Here is a 19,378-nt window from a genome sequence, read left to right as displayed (position 1 = left end):
TTGCCATGTACGCACTGTAAATATTTTTGGTCGGAAAAACAGAAATGAAGTTTCGAACAATTATAAGGCTCAACCTATGAAAAACGCGTGTTTAGACCTTAAGTCCAGATTTTGAGGGTATTCAAAATTCCTGTGCTTCATTTGGTCTCTAGTGGGTTAAAGTCCCACATTGACGGGGTTAGGCTTTCGATGCTTCCTCTTCGGAAAAAACACATGCGCAGTAAAAAGTTAACGATTCAAATCGACGAATTGTTTTATATCAATTTTTGTGAACTTCTGTTTATGTGTTTTTGTGCAACATACTTTTATTGGTTACAATAATTTTAAGTTATAGTAAACAATTTTTTAGTAAGTAATAGGCCGCCCCGACTTTAGATATAGGTGTGCGATATGTTCGCGAGTATATCAACGAGCAGTGTTGCTGGAACAGCTGATTCGATGGGTTTGCATTTGTACAACTTCTGTATTCGTCTTGGTTTACGTGTGACGCTGGAAGCTAATTTAGCCCATACCGAGAACTCAGATGTTTATATATACATTAAACACAATCCGAGGAATTATTGAACTAATTATATTTTATTTTGGTTTTAATTTTAGATTTTACGGCATAAAGTTGAAAATGTAAAGCGAATGAGTTCTCACCCACTGTTACCACTATATCTTACTGGTGGACAAGATGGTTCCGTTCAAATATGGGAATGGGGACACCAGCAAGCAGTATGCTCTCCGCGGCCTTCGGGCACTTTTGCAAAAGTAACGCGTTGCAGATTTTCTGAGCAAGGAAACAAATTCGGAATAGGCGACGGAGATGGAAATCTGAGTTTATGGCAAGCTGGCATAGCATCGCAAAACAACAGGCCATTTTTCGTAAGTAATCAAGCGATAAAATGTTATGTTTAAGAGTGCTATTTCTTTCCTTTATTTTGTTATGTACATTTTATCTAATTTTGAAGTGAAACTTCTTTGGAGGCGGTGTCGCAAATGGAGAGAGAAATTTGTAAAGCTGATTGTGTTGCATGTGCAAGAAGGAACATATAGCATAGACAAAGAGAGAATGAGGAAGAAAACGACATGTGCGAAAATAACCGAAATCTCGCATTTGAAAGTTGAAAACGTTGCCAAAATTTTGAAATTAAATGAAACACAGGGAAATGTTTGGAATAATTTTTATGGTTAAGTTACTGACATGCTCAATTTCAAGTCCGTCTCTTCTGACTGATGTTAGCTTAAATGTTCCCTCTCATATATCAAGACACGTATGTCTTCTATTTCTGAAAGCTACAACTAATTTTGTATTGCACGAGCCACTCCGTTGCTTATTCCAGGATTTTAATTTTCATTCCAGCACGTTTGATATATCAGATTCGCTTTTCAGCATTACGAAAGCGATACTATCCTCTCTCAATAAACGATTTACTAACACAAACAATTTAGTTGTGTAGCTGAATAGTTTTAGATCTCTTGACTCAGCGCAAAAATTGAAAATAATGGTAAAACCGGTGGTATTATTATTATTCTAACGGTTTCGAAAATTCTCACTCACATTCTCTCACGTTCGCGAACAAGAATATTCCACAATTATTTTTGCATTCTTTCATCGCGAGTGAAAAACGCAAACAAATTTATCATCTCTCACATTCGGAATGCTATCGACAAAAATATTTCCGCTGCTTTTCATTCGCGAACGAAAAAAGCAAAGAAATTTCCTCTCACTCGAATATGAGAAGTCCGAGCATTGCCGATGTCGGCCTCTCATAAATGGGAAAAACTTTGCAAGTAATCCATTCGCGATCACTCACAACAGCATATCGCGATTAACTTATCGTGAAAAACTTTCAACGACGTTGTATGGGAGATATTTTTACCAGCTTTTACTTAACTTGGTCATCCCGCAGAAATTTCAAATCGATGTTAAACTAACTTCCCGACAAGGTAGAGACTTGAAATTTTCAGCCTAACTCCAATCACGATGACAATACAATTTAAAATGTAAATGAATTCTCTATATGGTCCAGGGGTCTTGATAAAAAGGCGGTCAAAACATAGTAAAATTTTTGGCTAACAGAGCGTAATTTGCTAAAGAACGTAAAACCACTATAAAATTGTTAAAGCTGCCGGCGGTAGTAAATAAGAAGTATAGTTGCAGGCGCTAGTAAGTAAGTAGTAGTACGTAAGTAGAGGTCTTGCTCGTAGAATTAACCATATATTTATAAAAAAGTTGGGGAAAATAAAATAATTAACAGTTGCCCGTATTTCAAAAAAATCGCTGTACCTAAACTTTATTTATTGACTGTACATATACATATATGTACTAGCAGACCCGGCGAACTTCGTCCCGCCTAAAATAATTTTTTTGTTTTGAAACATTTTGGTCCAACATTTTCACCAACAGTTCACGTTCATGATTTTCAGTGACGCATTTATCTTCTAATATTACGGTTTGGTGGTTGTCAGAAGCACTGTTACCAACTTGGTGTTTTTCGCACTAAATTTAGTGCTTTTCTTTATTCAAAATGCGAAAGTTTTAGAGATTAGTGCTTGGTGCGTTTTTTGGTGCTTTTCTTTTTAGTTTGAAGACACTAAATCTGTAAATCTTAACAAAAGCAGGGGGGGCAAAACTTATAGAAATCGTAAGTTTTGTAAGAAACTTCACAAAAATCGAAACAAAATCATGTCACAATGACAATCATAAGCGAGAGAGCATATGTTTACCAACAAAATATGTGGCAGCACAAATGGACCAATCTGGAACAATTTTTATTGTGCTGTATTGGAGCACAATAAAAAAAATTGTCCCAATGAAAGTCTGTACAGTCACACGGTTGCCTCTTTTTATACAATTCTCATTGCCGTAAGTTGGCGAAAAGCAATATAGTGACAATAATTGCCCCAAACTTATCACACGATTGTTCGAGCATGCGGCAATTGTGACCATAAAGTGTTGCGCTGACCTCTAAATTCTGTTTTTTTCTCTGTTGTGTAAAAATGGCGTATTCTTAATAAAAAAAAATAAATCGATTGCATCTGCTTTGTATATTGCCGGCTCATTTTGTGCAAATTTGTTGTTGTTTGAAAGCAAAGAAGCAAAAACTTGTGCCCAACGAAAACTCACGCATTTATTTAGAAGTTTGATCGTATAGTTTTTTTTTATTTTTCGACGATAACTGCAACGTGCTATGTGGAGTTCAAGTTGCAACAGTTTTCTTTTTAATTTTGTTACGTAGAGGTTTTTTTATTCATTACAAGTAAAATTGGTACAAAAGAGTTATGTTTGTTTAAATGAAAGCTGCGAACTTACATAATTTATGTTTGGAATTAAATTTTATAATTATATGTACAGCTCGCAACAAAAGATAGCACCTTAACATTTTGATCAGTCTTGACTTTTTTCTTCTGTTGTTTAATGTTAATTTTATCCTATAAAACCATAGCTCATTGTCTAGAAAAAACCACATAAGTCCAAATTCCAAACTTTATACAAAAATTATAAACATTTCTTAAAATTTTGATCACAATTCAATGGTTTTTAATTTGGGTTTCTAGAAAAAATTTTGTTTTGCAGTTTACAAAGTAATTTACATAGAAGAAAGTGCATAATACCGTCAGCTAAAAAAATTATAAAAAATCAACAGGATCTTTTAGCAACTTCAAACCTCCACCTTATTGTACTAAATTTTAATGAGCTACAAAACTAAATAACCATTTTTTTCTAGAAATCCAAATTATAAACCGTGGGATTGTGTTCAAATGTTTAAGAAATTTTTATAATTTTTGTATAAAGCTTGCAATTTGGATTTATGCAGTTTTTGTTAGACTGAGCTATACTTTTATACGAAAATAATGAAGATTAAATAAGTAGAAGAAAAATAGTCAAGACTGGTCAAAATGTTGAGGTTCTACTGCTTTGTCGTGGGCTGTATTGCACTTTTAAGTTTTTTTTTTAATAAATTTATACTGTTATGGCAGTCCGCCATTTGGTGACATAAAATACCTTTCGTATTCTTCTCGTATGAGTTTTGCTTGTGGTGGTATATATCGCGGCAAAGATTCCGTTATCGGACTTCAAGAAAAATTATAATTTCACTACAAATGAAATTAAAAGTTATGTTGCTTCCGAAAACAAGGATATTAATTTCAGTGATTTTTGGACACATAAGGAAGCAAAAAAGTAAATTATTAATAAACAGCCTAAATATTGATGTGTATTGTTAACTTCAATTGCCGCACAAGAATACAATAAATATTGCCGCAATTTTGAAATTTTCATTGCCCCATGATTGCCAATCGAGCTATCACACGATTGCCGCACAATAAGCACAATATCGGCCTCTATTGCCGCATGAGTCAATGTATTGTGAAATCACACGATTGGGGCATAAAATGAGGCAATAATTGGTGTATTGCGGCAATCGTGGGATCCCAGCTTAAGAGCAAGAGTCTTAACATCGCTTGAACGAAGACATTTGAATTTACATATAAAAAACAGAATAAATTGATTTTTATTAATTTGAATCGGCATCCTTACAATACAATTTTTCATGCATACAAAGTCCATTAAATACTCCAATAAAATTTTAGTGCTTTTTTCGAGAAAAAACGCGATTTTTGTTGGGTTTTAGTGCTTTTTAAAATTCAAAACTTAGCAACACTGGTCAGAAGGCATATTTCCATTGCCGTCTTAAATAACCTAGCAAAAGTGTGTATGCATACAAAGATACGTAATAGTTTCAGTGCGTTTAAAAGGAGCCATGCCCCCTTTTCGCATAGCCCCAATTTTCTCTAAGAGTATGGGATTGATTTCATATATCTCCGCACCATGTGTATACCACAATGTATTTAAATTAACGACACTCGCGGAGAGAATTTTGGCAGAAGACTGATTCTGCAATCCACTTGAACAATATCATAAATAATACACTCAAAATGTATACATATTTACTAATTTATTTAGGGTCATATTACTTACAATCATATATGTATGTAATACTTCTATATTGGCAGTAAGCTAACTTCTCAATGTGTAAGCATTCCGAAATCAAAGCGAGACAGTCTAGTACCGTTTTTGTCAATGTATCGTGTACTTGAGTGCCGTTTTTGTATATGTGTTGTGTACATGTTTATTTATAAACGCATGTGTTCATTTTCTTTCGTACGTGTTTATTGATATATCTGTACTGTAGTGTTTTCGAACGGTACTAGCTCTTACTGCCAATATAGGAGTATTACATATATGCTTACAATAGATGTTCAAGTGAAAAACGATTTTACTTGTATGCATACAATATATGTGCATACATATTTACACAAGTATTACATATGATAAGCATATATAAATGCATAGTTGCATTAACCCTTATGCTGTTAGAAGGGAGAATGCAGTGCTTATCCCTATTCTTGGTATGTGCAGATTAGCGATGTTGCGAATTTGGAATTCTAACAGCTAACATCCGCGGATGCGGATGCGAATGCGAATGTGGATGTCAAGTATTTTTATGAAAAAATTAAACTAAGTTATTTGGGTAAATAAAAAAATGGCAAAATTAGTCATTTTTAATAATGTTTATTTTATTTAGTACTTGAATTTAAAAATTGGAACATTATATTTAATAAAAAGTAATGAGAATTGCACTGGGCTGAAAATATAGGATATATCCTCCTAACTTTAATCTTCACTTGAAGAATCTGGCATAATGGCGAGATCGTTGTTTAAACACCGCCTACAAGCCAAACTAGATGTGTCAGGTTTTTCTAAAGCTTTTTAAAAAGAATTCTTCATTCTCATTCCTTTGGCTGTTTCAGAATTTAGGGAACCTTTAACGTATTTAGTTTTTGTTATTAATTTTTGATGCTTTCTTCTGTGACTGCTTTGTACTTATAGCGAGCTAAATATATAGGTGGATATGGAAAATAAATTATTATTTTCCTGGAATTAAAAAGAAATTTCGAACAAAATTCTGTTTTCAAAGTTGTGGCTGCCAGCCGAGTCGGATCAGAATATTGTCATTTTTTATAAGCATTTGAATTATTGGAATCACAGATGATGAGGGTCTCAGATAGTTACGTAGTTCTTACCTAATTAAAGGCCAGACCTATAGCTTTTTAATTATTTGATCATCGATTCTCTTTATAGCCAAACGTTGAACATTTCTGCTGCAAATCACAGAAGATTTTAGCCAAGGATCCAATGTATATCCCTATGAAAAAAATATTGCCCGACAAGTAAACAAAATTACTGTTCTTGAAATGTTTGCTAAAAATAAATTCCCCAAAGAGCCCCTTTTGAAATGATTGAAACAAATATACTAAGTAACATCAAAAGCAAATCACGAAAATTTGGTTTAAAATTACTGGTCATACTTTCTTCTTTTATGTCTAGTAGGTTTTTTTTAAGATTGATCCAAAAAATCATAATAAAAAAGCAACCAATGCAGGTATTTAAAGCATAGAAAAAAAAGAATATTATAAAAACGACAATGTTCTCTTTGACGTACGTCGAAGGTCAAGTAGAAGTGGGAACTTTTATGACTGCCCATTGATAGCTCGGTTATATAGCTTAAGAAATAATATGTTTAGAGACACTTTTATCAAAGTTGATATCTGTATATGACATTTGACCAGTTTTGTTACACAAATACTCCCATGTGCGGCCCCCGGGTAACACGATCACAGGCAAAAAATATTGTCTACAATTTGTCATTTTGTTTGCCAGATATACGTTTTATCGGTGCACTTGCACAACATTCGCATTCGCAAAAGCTCCGCATTGATTATTGCGAATGCGAATGCGAATGTTAAAATTAATGCGGAAGCTCCGCGGTTGCGAATGTGAATGCGAATATTCGCAACAACCCTGGTGCAGATGTGGTAGATGCAGACAACCGAATACCCTAAGGACCAATGCATTGGATTATTGTTTATATTTTGGTATGCATCTTATCGACAACTACTTGTGGCAACAAATTTGGTTGTAGATTTAGGTTTCCGATAAAAAACTAAACACCATGTTCGAGTACTCTACCATTAACACTTCCGGAGATATGTAATATAAAAAATTCGGTTTTTATGGGAGGTGCCACTTTTTCAAATAGCTTCAATTTTTCTACATGATAATGCGATTGATTTCATATATCTCCATACTATGTTCGAGTACTCTACTATGAACACTTCCAGAGATATTTATTTATTTATTTAAGGGGGAACAGTGGTTGTACATGTAAGACAATAATCCTTTAATAGTACATGAACTTAAATAAGTAACATTATATTACTGAAATGAACTAAAACTAAAATTAAGTGAGCTTACGACTAAAAAGAAGAATTACTTATATGTGAATTTTTTTGTGAACAAGTTACGAAAAACTAAAATATGAAGACTACCAGAGAGGATAAGTGAAGAGAAGAGAGGAAAGATAGGAAAATTATTTATCAATATCGCATTCACTACATGGACTTGAAGTAATTAAGTATTATCGCCTTGTAGTTACTCCTATTCAGTACAGATTTAACGGACTCGGGGATATTGTTCCAGAGCCTCACAGCGTTGACGAAGGTATGTGTATTTCGGGACTATCAGGTTATGGCGTCTACTGGATTTTGCTGGATTTAGCTTCTCATATTAATACATTGGAGATTTCCATTCTAATAATCCTTATCCTTACTAATATTATAAATCCGAAAGTGAGTTTTTTTGTTTGCTACCCTTTCACGCTTTAACTACTCAACCGATCATCATGAAATTTTGTACACTGCTGTCATTTAGCCCAACTTAAAATATAGGATAAATCTAATCTCGATTAGACAAGGGGCGTGGCTTCTCCTATACAAACGGAATATTTCATGCTGCATTTCTCAGGAAATATTTTTGATAGATTACTGGAACTTGGTATGGAGATATAAAAAATCATTATCTACTCATGGATGAGTGCTGCCACCTTTTAAAAAAATCAAATTCAACTGTAATTTAGGGAGTTATTTATTTGAAAATTATATTAAAATATGGATGTCAAGAGGCTTAAAAAAGCTGTAGTTCGAATATATTTTGAAAAGGGTTGCCTGTTACCTGTGTGAAAAGTCAAATTTAAATTAATTTTACGCAAGCTATCTCAAGAATTAAAATATGGTTGTCTTACGAATTATTGTTAAGAAACCTTTAGTTTAAAAGTTATGAATAATATTTAAGTCTTTCGCAATTGAATTCAATTATTTCAAATTAAATGTTACAGTATAAGGCGCGCAATGGTTCTGGCGGTTGATTTATCGGTGGTGATTTGAGATCTACCCCTGCATAACTCGGTCTCTCGGAATGAAGCTTTAACGCACAATAATACTGGCAAATCACATCCATTGGGCCAATTGTAACACAAAAGAGTTCGATATACTCATTGGTGCAACAGGTCGCCACTTGGCAGCCTATTGTGGCTATAGTGTTGCCAATACATATTTTGAATATTAGCCAAAGTGGATCATAAATAAGATTTTTAGTAATAACTTAACTTCAGCGCCAACTTGCGGGTGAAATTGTGAAACTACACTCAAAAGTACACAAAAAAATTCGTTAAAATCGGTCCGGGCATTTAGGAGGATTTCACTGACCATTTTTCTCCGTGACTATAAGATTGATTTCATATATTGCCGTACCAAGTTCCGGTATTCTACCATGAACACTTCCAGAGATATACAGTAAGAAAAAAAACGGTTTGTATAGGAGGTGCCACGCCCCCTTTATATATCGCAATTTTTTCAGCCTATAACCAGGTGAAGCAGGTGTCCGAAATTTCAAAATAATCGGTTCGGCCGTTCTCGAGCTTTCCGAACACATAAAAATCGTCTTTCAAAATATATATTATTATAGATCGAAATGATTTTGAATATGAGTGTCAGACGGTAGAGGTTTAAAAAGGTTGCCAACGGTTTAAAAGGTTAAATTCAAACTATTCAATAATTTAAATGAATTATTACAATATGGGTATCAATCAATCGAAATAATTTTTAATGGGCTTCATTTACAAAACTACATGTAAGAGGTTTCCATTTGTTTAAAATCTCAAATTGAGTGCAGGTAATAAGTTAATTGAAAAAGTATGAAAGTGAGAAGTTTAAGAAAGTTTTTGTTTGAAAATATTTTGAAGATGGGTAAACCAATTTTAAACCTCCTGTTTTTTAATTGAGTTTCTTGAAATAAATTGTACTCAATGTAGCACGTAGAAATTTCTTACACTCAGCGAAGCGGGTGAGGGCGATCCGTCAATAGCTCATTCAATACATTAGGGTCTAAATCACACTCAGGCTTCGAACTACCGTGAACTTTCAAGTTTTTTAAGTTTGGAAGGGAGTGACGGGTCCAATTTAGCGCTACAGTATGCGATCTTTGCTTGCTTAATAATTGATGTAGCTTTATTTCTAGCTATTTTATATTTGGACCATGCGAAATCAGTCTTTGTCCTTCTCCATTTGACGTATAGCCTATTGCGATATTTTATAGTCGAGTCTACTTTTTTATTGAACCAAGGGCAAGATGGATTGACTGCCCGAGCCACACGGAGAGGAACATGACTATCAAATATATTAGTCAGAACTTCATTAAGAAAAATAAGCTTATCATCGACAGAATTACAGAACCAACAGTCATTCCAATTCACGCTTGACAGACTTTGATATAACTCATTCATATTTTTGGCTTTAAAATCACGATGCAGGAATGTACTTCTAACAGACGGACGATCAAACATAACATCTACTGTACAAAATATTAAATCGTGGTCAGAAATAAAGAATATGTGGTCAAATTTGAGAATATGTTTCAGACTTGAAGAAATAAAATAATCTAAGAGGCTAGGGTTTGAATTATTGGCAAATCTCGTCGGTGCAGTTTTGTTGACTATGGTAAGACCAGCCGCAGCTACATGGTTATATAACTTATCAGCATAAGTGTCATTTAGGAGGAGGTTCACATTAAAATCACCACAGCTTACATAAATTTCATAGTCAAGTAGAAACATAGACAGTTCAATAAAAAAAGAGTCAAACAAACAACACTTACGGGGATTATATACACACGACACTAAAATGCTTGTTACACCATCAGAAACCTCAGCTATAATGAACTCAGTATTAGAGTTATGAGATTCGGCCAGAGGACGTACTTTTAAAGATGATTCGCAATAAATTGCAACGCCTCCCTCTCTTTGAGTACTGCGGTCATGGCGAAGAAGATTGTAGCGTGGAATAATGTCGATGAAGTCTGAAACAGTGGGGATAAACCAAGTTTCACTGACACAAATTAAGTCAACAAAGGATCCCTCAAAGACATTCTTAACGTAGTCTAGTTTATCGCCAATAAGGCTTCGCGCATTAAAATGCACCACATGGGCTGCTTACATAAAATGTCTAATAACATCTTATGGTTTCCACCAACACTGGCGGCCATTTTTTTTGCTGGGTTTACTATCATTGAACTAAGTACGGAGAGAGACAACTACCAGTGCATGTATATATACATTTAAAATGCAAATGAGTTCGATTGTAATATTTCACAAGACAGAGAGATTTTCGACAGCACGCATACATAAAAACACAATAAGAGATTGAAAGGAAGGAAGATATTAACCTAAGAGAAAACATACGAATAAAAAATAACGAAGGCAGGTGTCCACAGAGAAGTCATGCGCCTTTAGCCACAACCAGTGTTGCCAGAACTTTTTGGACGAACCGGCTAAATTGACAAATAAAACCGGCTAAAAACGGCTAAAATGTTTCAACTAAATTTCACATGTTTTATTTAAAGAAATCACGAGTAAAACACTATTTCTTGGAGAGAAGTTACAAATTCGAGCCGGAAAAAATTTTGCCAACAAGAATTTGCAATTAAGAAAAACATATGATTGTGTCACATGGTTGGATTTTTTGTCCACGATAAATTGAGTAAACCAGTTCGTTAAATTTCTTTTGTTTGAAATACAACCGTGGACACTAGCTGGCAGAAAAACTTGCAAATTTACGTTCGTACAGAAATTTGCAAGTTTCTCTACATGAGAGAGAATTTGGGAGCATTTTTTCTTACTATCTGATATCTTGAGTGATAATTCTCGCTAGATTTTCGACGAACAAACCTATTGTCTTCCCTAGAAGGCCTTTTCAGACTGACCGATTCTCAATACACTCTAATAGAAACCAGTACACATAAAAGACGCTGTAAAAATTTTCCTTCAATTTTAAGGCAGTAAAACAACGACCTTAAGTTAACATCAACCGAGGCCATATGTTGACAAGAGATGCAAAATCACAGTTACACAAAAGAACTGGTCAGATTTTTCAGAAATCCCTTCAATTCTGATGTAAAATATGATGCCAAAAGACTGCAGATCACCCATTTAGATGGCCGGCAGATATCTCGTAGGATTCCCAGAGAGTTTTGCTTTACATAGAAATTTGTGCTCTTTTATTTTCATTTTGACTCACTTTAGTGTTGGTTCCTTTAATTCAAGTTGGCATTCGGTTTATGGAATTTAAATAAGTCCTCAGCAAAAAAGTTTGTTTAAAAAAATACATATGTGTACATAGTGCTTGAAAATATAAATTTTTCCGTTACCTTAAACCTTTGGGAGTGGGCAAAAATGATGTTTTGTAATTTAGGCAGAATTGAATATGCGCTATCTGGGTAGACAGTGTCTACATATAATATTTATTCTGTTTGTTGGCACTATATCCAAACACAAACGCATCTTAAGTGTCTTAACAGTGAAACAATTTCTTATTTTCTAAGTTTGCGAATAAAACTTCACTCTTAAAATTAAGACATTTATAACAAACATTTTATGAAGAAAATCCCTTCTCCCTTTAAAATAAAAAAAAAACGAAATCGGCCCAATTTCATGCAATGGCATGAAAATTTTCTCCACGATAAGGCTAGTAGCCATTTCTAACAGATTTTGGGTCGCTTAGACAAAAATGGAAACATATATACATATTAGAAATTTAAGAAAACAAGGCAAATAGCAAAATCGGCTAAAAACGGCAAATTTTTTTCTGCAAAACGGCTGCCGGCTAAATCGAAATTTCTCCGGCTGTTTGCTATCGCTAAATCTAGCCGGAAAACGGCTAAAATGGCAACACTGGCCACAACACGTTCAACTTCTTCTTTGTTGGCAACTTTTATTGCTTCACCTTGTAGTTGGACTCTCACATAAATATTACCGCGAAGAGAGAGGGTAGATGATAAACGCTTCCGCTTCTTCGGCTGCAAAGCAAATTGAGGCCTTCGTGAACATATATGCGCTCATCGGTATGACGGCCAATGTCGCGCATTATTATTCCCCTCTTCTTCAGCTTGAAAAATTTCGCCAGTGCTATAAATAATAGTGATCAATCACCCGAGGAGACAAGCTTTACTATAACAGGCGAACTTTTGCTGTTATTTTTGCGTACACAAAAGACAGCACGAATGGGGGGAGTATGCACTTGGACAGCCTTGCAGATGTCGTTGAACACATCGCTCAGATGTTCATCATGCATTTGAGGTATGCCATTAATTATGATATTATTAGCAACGGAGGAATTTTCATATTCTCCGATGCTTGACCGCAACAGCTGCATTTCTTTCCTAAGCTCAGCCACATGTGCACACTCCCGCTCAGTTTTAGCTACTCGGTCTTCCAGCTGTGTCATTCTCATCTTCACAGTTGCAGCAGCCATCTCACTGAGTCTCTGCATCATTCTCTCTTCGAACTCTATCTTGGATTACAGAAAAGTGTGCGAGGGAGAGACTTTTTTCGTTCAGGCTAAATGCGCTATCGTCAAATTGGAGAGTCCTCAAAAGGATTTCCCAGGATATGTTAGAGACTTTTTCACATAATGCAATTAACTAAAATATGTATGTATATCTAAACACTTATTGCACGTCTCCTACTTTCATATAACGGCAAATTTAGAAACCGCGAAAAATATGATTCTTCGTTGACCAATAAAACCATCCCGACCAATTTTCAAGACGGCATAAATGGATTTAAAATGGGCGTTTCTCACCCTAATTGCATTATATTAATGTATGCAAATACTTATATGCTTGAAACTACTATTAACTTATCAAACGATTCCTAATCTTTGACAAAACATGTTTGAGTTCATTCAAACATTAAAACGTTTGCAAATAAATCTCGTCTCACCTTTTTGTATTTTTCACTTGGTTGCTGAAGTAATGAAGAATTGAAAATTCATAAGGGAACATTATTTTTTTTGTAAGTTTTATCTTAATATCTTAAAAACTTTAAGACTTATTGAAAAATGATAAGTGAACGTGAGGTACTAAATTTAATAACACTTAATTTAATATATCGTCCTGTTTATAATAATTAACACATTACATAGATATCACCAGCCAAAGTTTCATTTTCAAAATTCGTACACTTTGATTCAATTTCGCGGGCTTAAGATAAGTTTTAAATTAATCTTTCGTGGCCAATAACAATTGGTTAAGACCTAAGACATCATAATATTACTATTACAATACGGTCAAATGCCTTTTATTTTCCCCCATACAAAATCGACCCAGCCTAATGTATTAGTTCATTTGGATTAATCCACACTACCTTACGTGGCTGATATTAACTATAACTTCGCCACCAGCGCATGGCAAATACATAGTACTAAAGAAAAGGCTCATTGGCACATTTGTAGAAACGGAGGAGGCGAAATTACGTTGTCTGCTTCGCAACACTACCTATATTGAAGGAAAACCCTCGCAATTCCTTCAGCAGCTTAAAAACTTGGCTTCGGGTAAGGTACCCAGTGAGATTTTGAGAACGATATTTATGGAGCAGTTGCCCCAAAACGTGCGATGCATTTTGGCAATTAGCGATAGCAGCGATTTGGACTACCGTGCAGTGCAAGCAGACAAAGTATTCGCAATGCAAAACAACATTATGTCGATAGATAAAAGCGCAAATGCAACGCAAATCAACAACTAACAAACAGCAATCGCTACGTCTGATTTCAACGATTTGAAGGCTGAAATTCAGTCACTTGCTTCAGCTGTGGAACAAGTTAAAGGCAAAGTTAAGCGATATCGTTCTGAAAAATCTGAGAGTGGTTTGTGCTACTATCATACGCGTTTCGGTCGACAAGCTAAAAAGTGCCGGCAGCCGTGCGAATATAACAAAAACAATTTAAACTAGAAAGGCCTTCTCTAATTTTAGTAGGCACAGCATAAGGCCCATTTACATCGGGCCTACAAATCATAGATACAACAAACCATCTTAAGTTTTTAGTAGACACTGGCGCTGATATTTCGGTGCTACCAAGGAGAGTTCATGATAAATTCAACCCAGACACAAAAAAATCTGGCTTTACATTTTTTGCAGCAAACGGCTCAACTATACGAACATATGGCACCAAAACGCTCTCGTTGGACATCGGTGTCAACCACACATTTACCTGGCCATTTACTGTTGCCGATGTTGACCACCCGATACTCGGCGCTGACTTTATAAAGCATAATAAATTGCTTGTAGATTTACGAAACCGTAGATTACTTGAATCTCAAACAAAAGAAACAAAGCTACGAGCAGCATCTTCATTGGTACTAGATAAAACGGCGGTGGCGCAACGATCGACTACAACTACTACGCCTGTGTCGATGGCAACAATTCAGTCTCCTCAGCTGACTTCAATTACAGAAAAACAGCCCGGTTGTTAAGGAATTTGAAACATTGACTATGCCAATCGAGCAAAAGTCGCCAAGGCATGGGATCCAGCATCATATCACCACACTTGGTACACTGTAGCTGAAAGAGCCCGTAGACTGGCAGGGGAAAGGTAATTGCGGCTAAGAAAGAGTTCGACGCTATGCTCAGGCAGGGTGTTTGTGTTCCGTCAAAAAGTGAATGGGCGAGTCCTTTACATCTCGTCCAGAAAAAGGATGGTAGCTGGCGCGCATGTGGCGACTACTGTCGACTAAACAAAGTCACTATACCTTTATAGGTACCCTATACCACACCTTCGCGACCTTACGTTTTCTCTGCACGGTTTCAAAATATTTACTACACTAGACTTGACTAGGGCGCATTACAAAATCCCCGTTGCACCCGAAGACATTCCGAAAAAGGCTGTCATAACGCCATTCGGATTATTTGAATTTGAAGTTATGACTTTTGGGCTATGTAATTCCGCACAGTCATTCCAACGACTTATGGACGCAATTTTCCGGGATTTAGACTTTTGTCATGTATATATGGATGACATTTTGGTGGCATCTGCGACTATCGAAGAGCACAGGAAGCATCTTCGCGAATTCTTCACACGTCTTTCATTACATGGGCTCTCTATTTATATAAACAAATGTATATTCGCTTAAAAGGAGGTGATCTATTTAGGATATACCATTAATGCGATGGGACTGAAACCTACAGCACAACGTATCGAGGCCATTCGTGACTTTCCGAAACCTAAAATCATCGCTGATTTGCCCCGTTTTCTAGGCTCGTGGAATTTTTATAGGTTAAACATTCCTAACGCAGCAGAAATACATGCTCCTCTGGTCGCACTGATTGCAGGGGCCAAGAAGAATGATAAGCGCCCTACCCCTTCGGACGAAGTCACTTCAAGAGCTTTTGAAAAATGCAAAAAGGCCCTCGTAGAGGCGATACAGTTGGCCTATCCCGTACCTGATTCTCTATTGACATTACGCTGCGACGCATACAATCAGTCTATTGGCGCTGCACTTGACCAAATAGTAAACGGCATTCATCAACCACTAGGTTTTTATACGAGTAAACTGAGCAAAGCTGAGCGAAATTACAGCGCTTACGATCGTGAGCTCCTCACAATTTTTAAAGGTATACAATTTTTTAAACATATGATCGAGGACAGAAATGTCTCGGTACTCACTGACCATCGACCGCTCTCTTTCGCGCTCATGCAAAAGTCTGACAAGGCATCTCCACGACAGCAACGACAACTGCAGTACATCAGTCAATTCACGAGCACTATAATACATGTCCCAGGCCAGAAAAATGTAGTCGCTGACGCATTATCCCGCATCAGAACCATAAGTCAACCGATTGAAATATCGGCAAAAGAGCTAGCAGTTGAGCAAGCTAAAGATGAGGAGTTGTGTTATCTGTTGAAATCATATACAACTGCCCTCAGATTTAAAAAACTGAAAGTCGACAAGGCGTATGTCACGATATATTGCGACGTTTCAACCGGCACGACCAGACCCTATATACCAAAGTCATTTCGATGAAAAATTTTCGACAATGCCCACAACATTTCGCATTCCAATGGACGAGCTACGCTGAAGCTTATTAAGCCTCGTTGTGTTTGGCCGCATATGAGTTGTGACACGCAAAATGCACCTCAAAGAATCGAAATTCCCAGCGAACGGTTTAAACACGTTCATATTGACATCATCGTGATGCCGTTGTGTGATGGTTATCGATACTGCCTGACTATCAGCGATCGCTTCACACGATGGCCGGAGGCGATACCGCTAAAGAATATCTATGCTGATACAGTCGTTAACGAGTTTTCAACGGGTGGATTAGTCGCTTCGGCGCACCTGCTACGGTCACGAGCGATAGAGGATCACATTTACAGAGGATGGGCATTTACAAAGCCCATTGGCTGTGATCGTATACGAACAACCGCTTATCATCCAGCGTCAAATTGCATGATTGAACGATGGCACAGGTCACTGAAAGCATCTATCATGTATCACGCGACGTCAGGTGGGGTTAAAACGTTACCTGTGGTATTACATGGCCTAAGAACAAGTTTTAAAAACGATATCAAAGCAAGTGCGGCCGAAATGCTACCACACTTAGACTTCCAGGAGAATTCTTTATAGACGAAGAAGTATGACCGGATCCACAATACTTCATCGAACCATTCCATGAGTTCATGAGGGGAATACGCTTCGCTGCACACCATAGAAGTCCCGCGCGTATGCTCACAGAACATTATACAGATGTTCGCATGTATTTGTATGAGTGGATGAAGTCAAGAAGCCTCTGGAGCAACCTCACCGCGGCCCCTATAAAGTGCTGCAGCGAATCAGCGATTACGTATTTAGGGTAGACCTTGACGGATGTCCAACAACGATTTCTACTGAACGTCTCAAGCCAGCATTTGTGGAAAATCATGCAAGTAGCATTCCGCAGCAAGACGACAACAGAGTTTGCGAATCAACCGTGACTCTTCGTGAAGATCAAGTCACTCCGGAGGGGCTACTGTGGCACAACCCCAGATTTCAAGCACCTGGCAGCACCGTAGCAGCTGTCAAACCAAAACTTGATAAGTCTCTGACTGGCAGGAACTATTCAAAATTCAACAGTCGACTGATTTTGCTAAAATTTTATCACTTACGGCTTTTCTTGGAATTTGCTTTTCGCAGTACTTTTTTTAGTTTTATTTATTGAATAAAGTAACGTTGTGTCTGTGTTAATTCATTATTTTGCTTGTTTTAGAGGAAGGACGTGGTAGCTACTCCACATGAGGAACAGCCGATACAAAAAGCAGCTGATAAGAGAACAGCTGATGAAAGCACAGTGGAAGAAAATGCAGTAACGGGCACGTTGAGGTGTTATTGTTTCAGGGGTGTTATTGTTTTTGATGATTTGTGTATTTATGTTTTGCCTATTTTTTCTTCTTTTGTAGGTTGAAATCAATAACTAATCGCAAAAAGAATGTTTTTGTCACTTTCTGTAATCGCTTGTTCTAAGCGTTCACACTCGACCAGATTTAAGATATTATATTAACTTGAATACAGTAAAAATGCGCGATATTCACAAGTGGCAAACGGAGCAGCGATAACACACATCCGCACTCAACAAACACACTTTGTAAAAAATGCAATATGAAAAGTTCGGTTTGTATTTATGGAGGTGCCACGCCCCCTGCACCTAGCGGTATGAAATATACTTTACTTCGGATTCTGATACCTACCATATAAACACAAACAATTTCATAAAGATCGGTCGAGCCGTTTAGGAGGAGTTCGACCACAAACACCGTGACACGGGATTTTTATATATTAGACTAGCAGACCCGGCGAACTTCGTCACTCCCAAAATTAATTTTTTTATTGAAACATTTAGTCCAACGTTTTCGCCAGCAATTCATGTTCACGTTTGGTTTTGTGGTCGACAGAAGGCATATCCTCCATTTCCGTCTTAAATAACCTAACGCAAGCGTTATACCGGCAAGAAGTCCTTGCGGCACCATGGTGAATCTGTATAGTAGAGTTGGTGGCAATTTCCAAACTGGTGAGTATCATTGGTCCATGTTCTGTTTAGTCAACGTAAAGCACGGGGGTAATTTGACTTTGAGCTCTGGTGCCTCCGAATTGATGATTTTTAGCAATAACTCGGCTCCAGCGCCACCTTGCGCATCTTTTTTTGCAATAGTGTTGCCCCTATCGTTACCAATACATACACAGTGGTGGAAGAAATAATAGAAACTTTTTACTTTCACCAGTTTTGGCTATATTACTTTGTTTATTCGATGTTTAATACTTTTGTATAAAAGTCTAGCGCAATATATAACACACACCACAACCGCGCAATATATAATCCACATTTCAAAGTTTGTACAAAAATTATAAAAATTCAAAAAATTTTATCGAAATCCCCCAAAAATTTCAAACTTTTCAATCAGATTTTTTTGAAAAATTTTGGGTATGCAGTTTTATAGCCCATTAAATTTTAGTAGGTAAAACTGCAAAACGCAAGACGCTAGAAAATCGCGTTGATTTTGCAACGCTTTTATCAACTTGCAATGTTGTGTTCCAGAAACTTTCAATGTTGTGTTCCAGAAGCTTTCAATGTTGTGTGTCCGACACCATAAAGCAAAGCTTTGAAAAGCTCCTATAAAAAAGCATAGTGAATAGGGCGAGGTAGATGACATCTAGATGTCGCCCTATGTACTACGTTTGCTACACCGGAAATAGACGACACGCCATTCTTTAAATAAAATTAATTGGTGCTCGTTTGTATGTACATACATATGTAAATGCATGTGTGTGCACCTTTCTATTAATATCGTTGAATTATTTTAATATCTATTGCAACCTTTTATTCAGACAGGACTAAAAAGTAGAACATAAATAATATAAAAAAAACTTTTTAATATACAACGCTTTTATAAATGGAGTAAAAAGTAGAAAATAATACTTCTCAGTCCCATAGAATTTGTTTTGATAACTTTTGATTTTGAAATTTTAGCAAAAGTCATTATAAACAATCTATAAAATTGAAAATGAAAAGCGTGGGGCGCATGTAATACACTTGAATTGATATGAAAAGTAATATATGTATGTATGCATGTGGGTATATGAATAACGACCGCTTAAAATCGATTCCAAAGTTCTACTTTCGCTGTAGAAATT

General features: G+C 36.4%; 1 protein-coding gene across 1 annotated transcript in view; it reads left to right on the top strand.

The window, feature by feature from the left end:
• Positions 1-602: 602 nt before the first annotated feature.
• Positions 603-19,378, top strand: part of LOC118747224 (dmX-like protein 1) — a 45,358-nt gene continuing 26,582 nt past the window's right edge. Inside the window, exon 1 of the mRNA XM_036481215.1 lies at positions 603-867. Coding sequence (XP_036337108.1) covers positions 631-867 — 237 coding nt within the window. The 5' untranslated portion in view covers positions 603-630. The remainder of the gene's footprint in view (positions 868-19,378) is intronic.

The sequence above is a fragment of the Rhagoletis pomonella genome, unplaced genomic scaffold (assembly GCF_013731165.1).
Source record: "Rhagoletis pomonella isolate Grant_MI unplaced genomic scaffold, Rhpom_1.0 Rhpom_scaffold_00001, whole genome shotgun sequence".
In the NCBI taxonomy this organism is placed as follows: domain Eukaryota; kingdom Metazoa; phylum Arthropoda; class Insecta; order Diptera; family Tephritidae; genus Rhagoletis; species Rhagoletis pomonella.
This window is presented reverse-complemented; position numbering and strand designations above follow the sequence as displayed.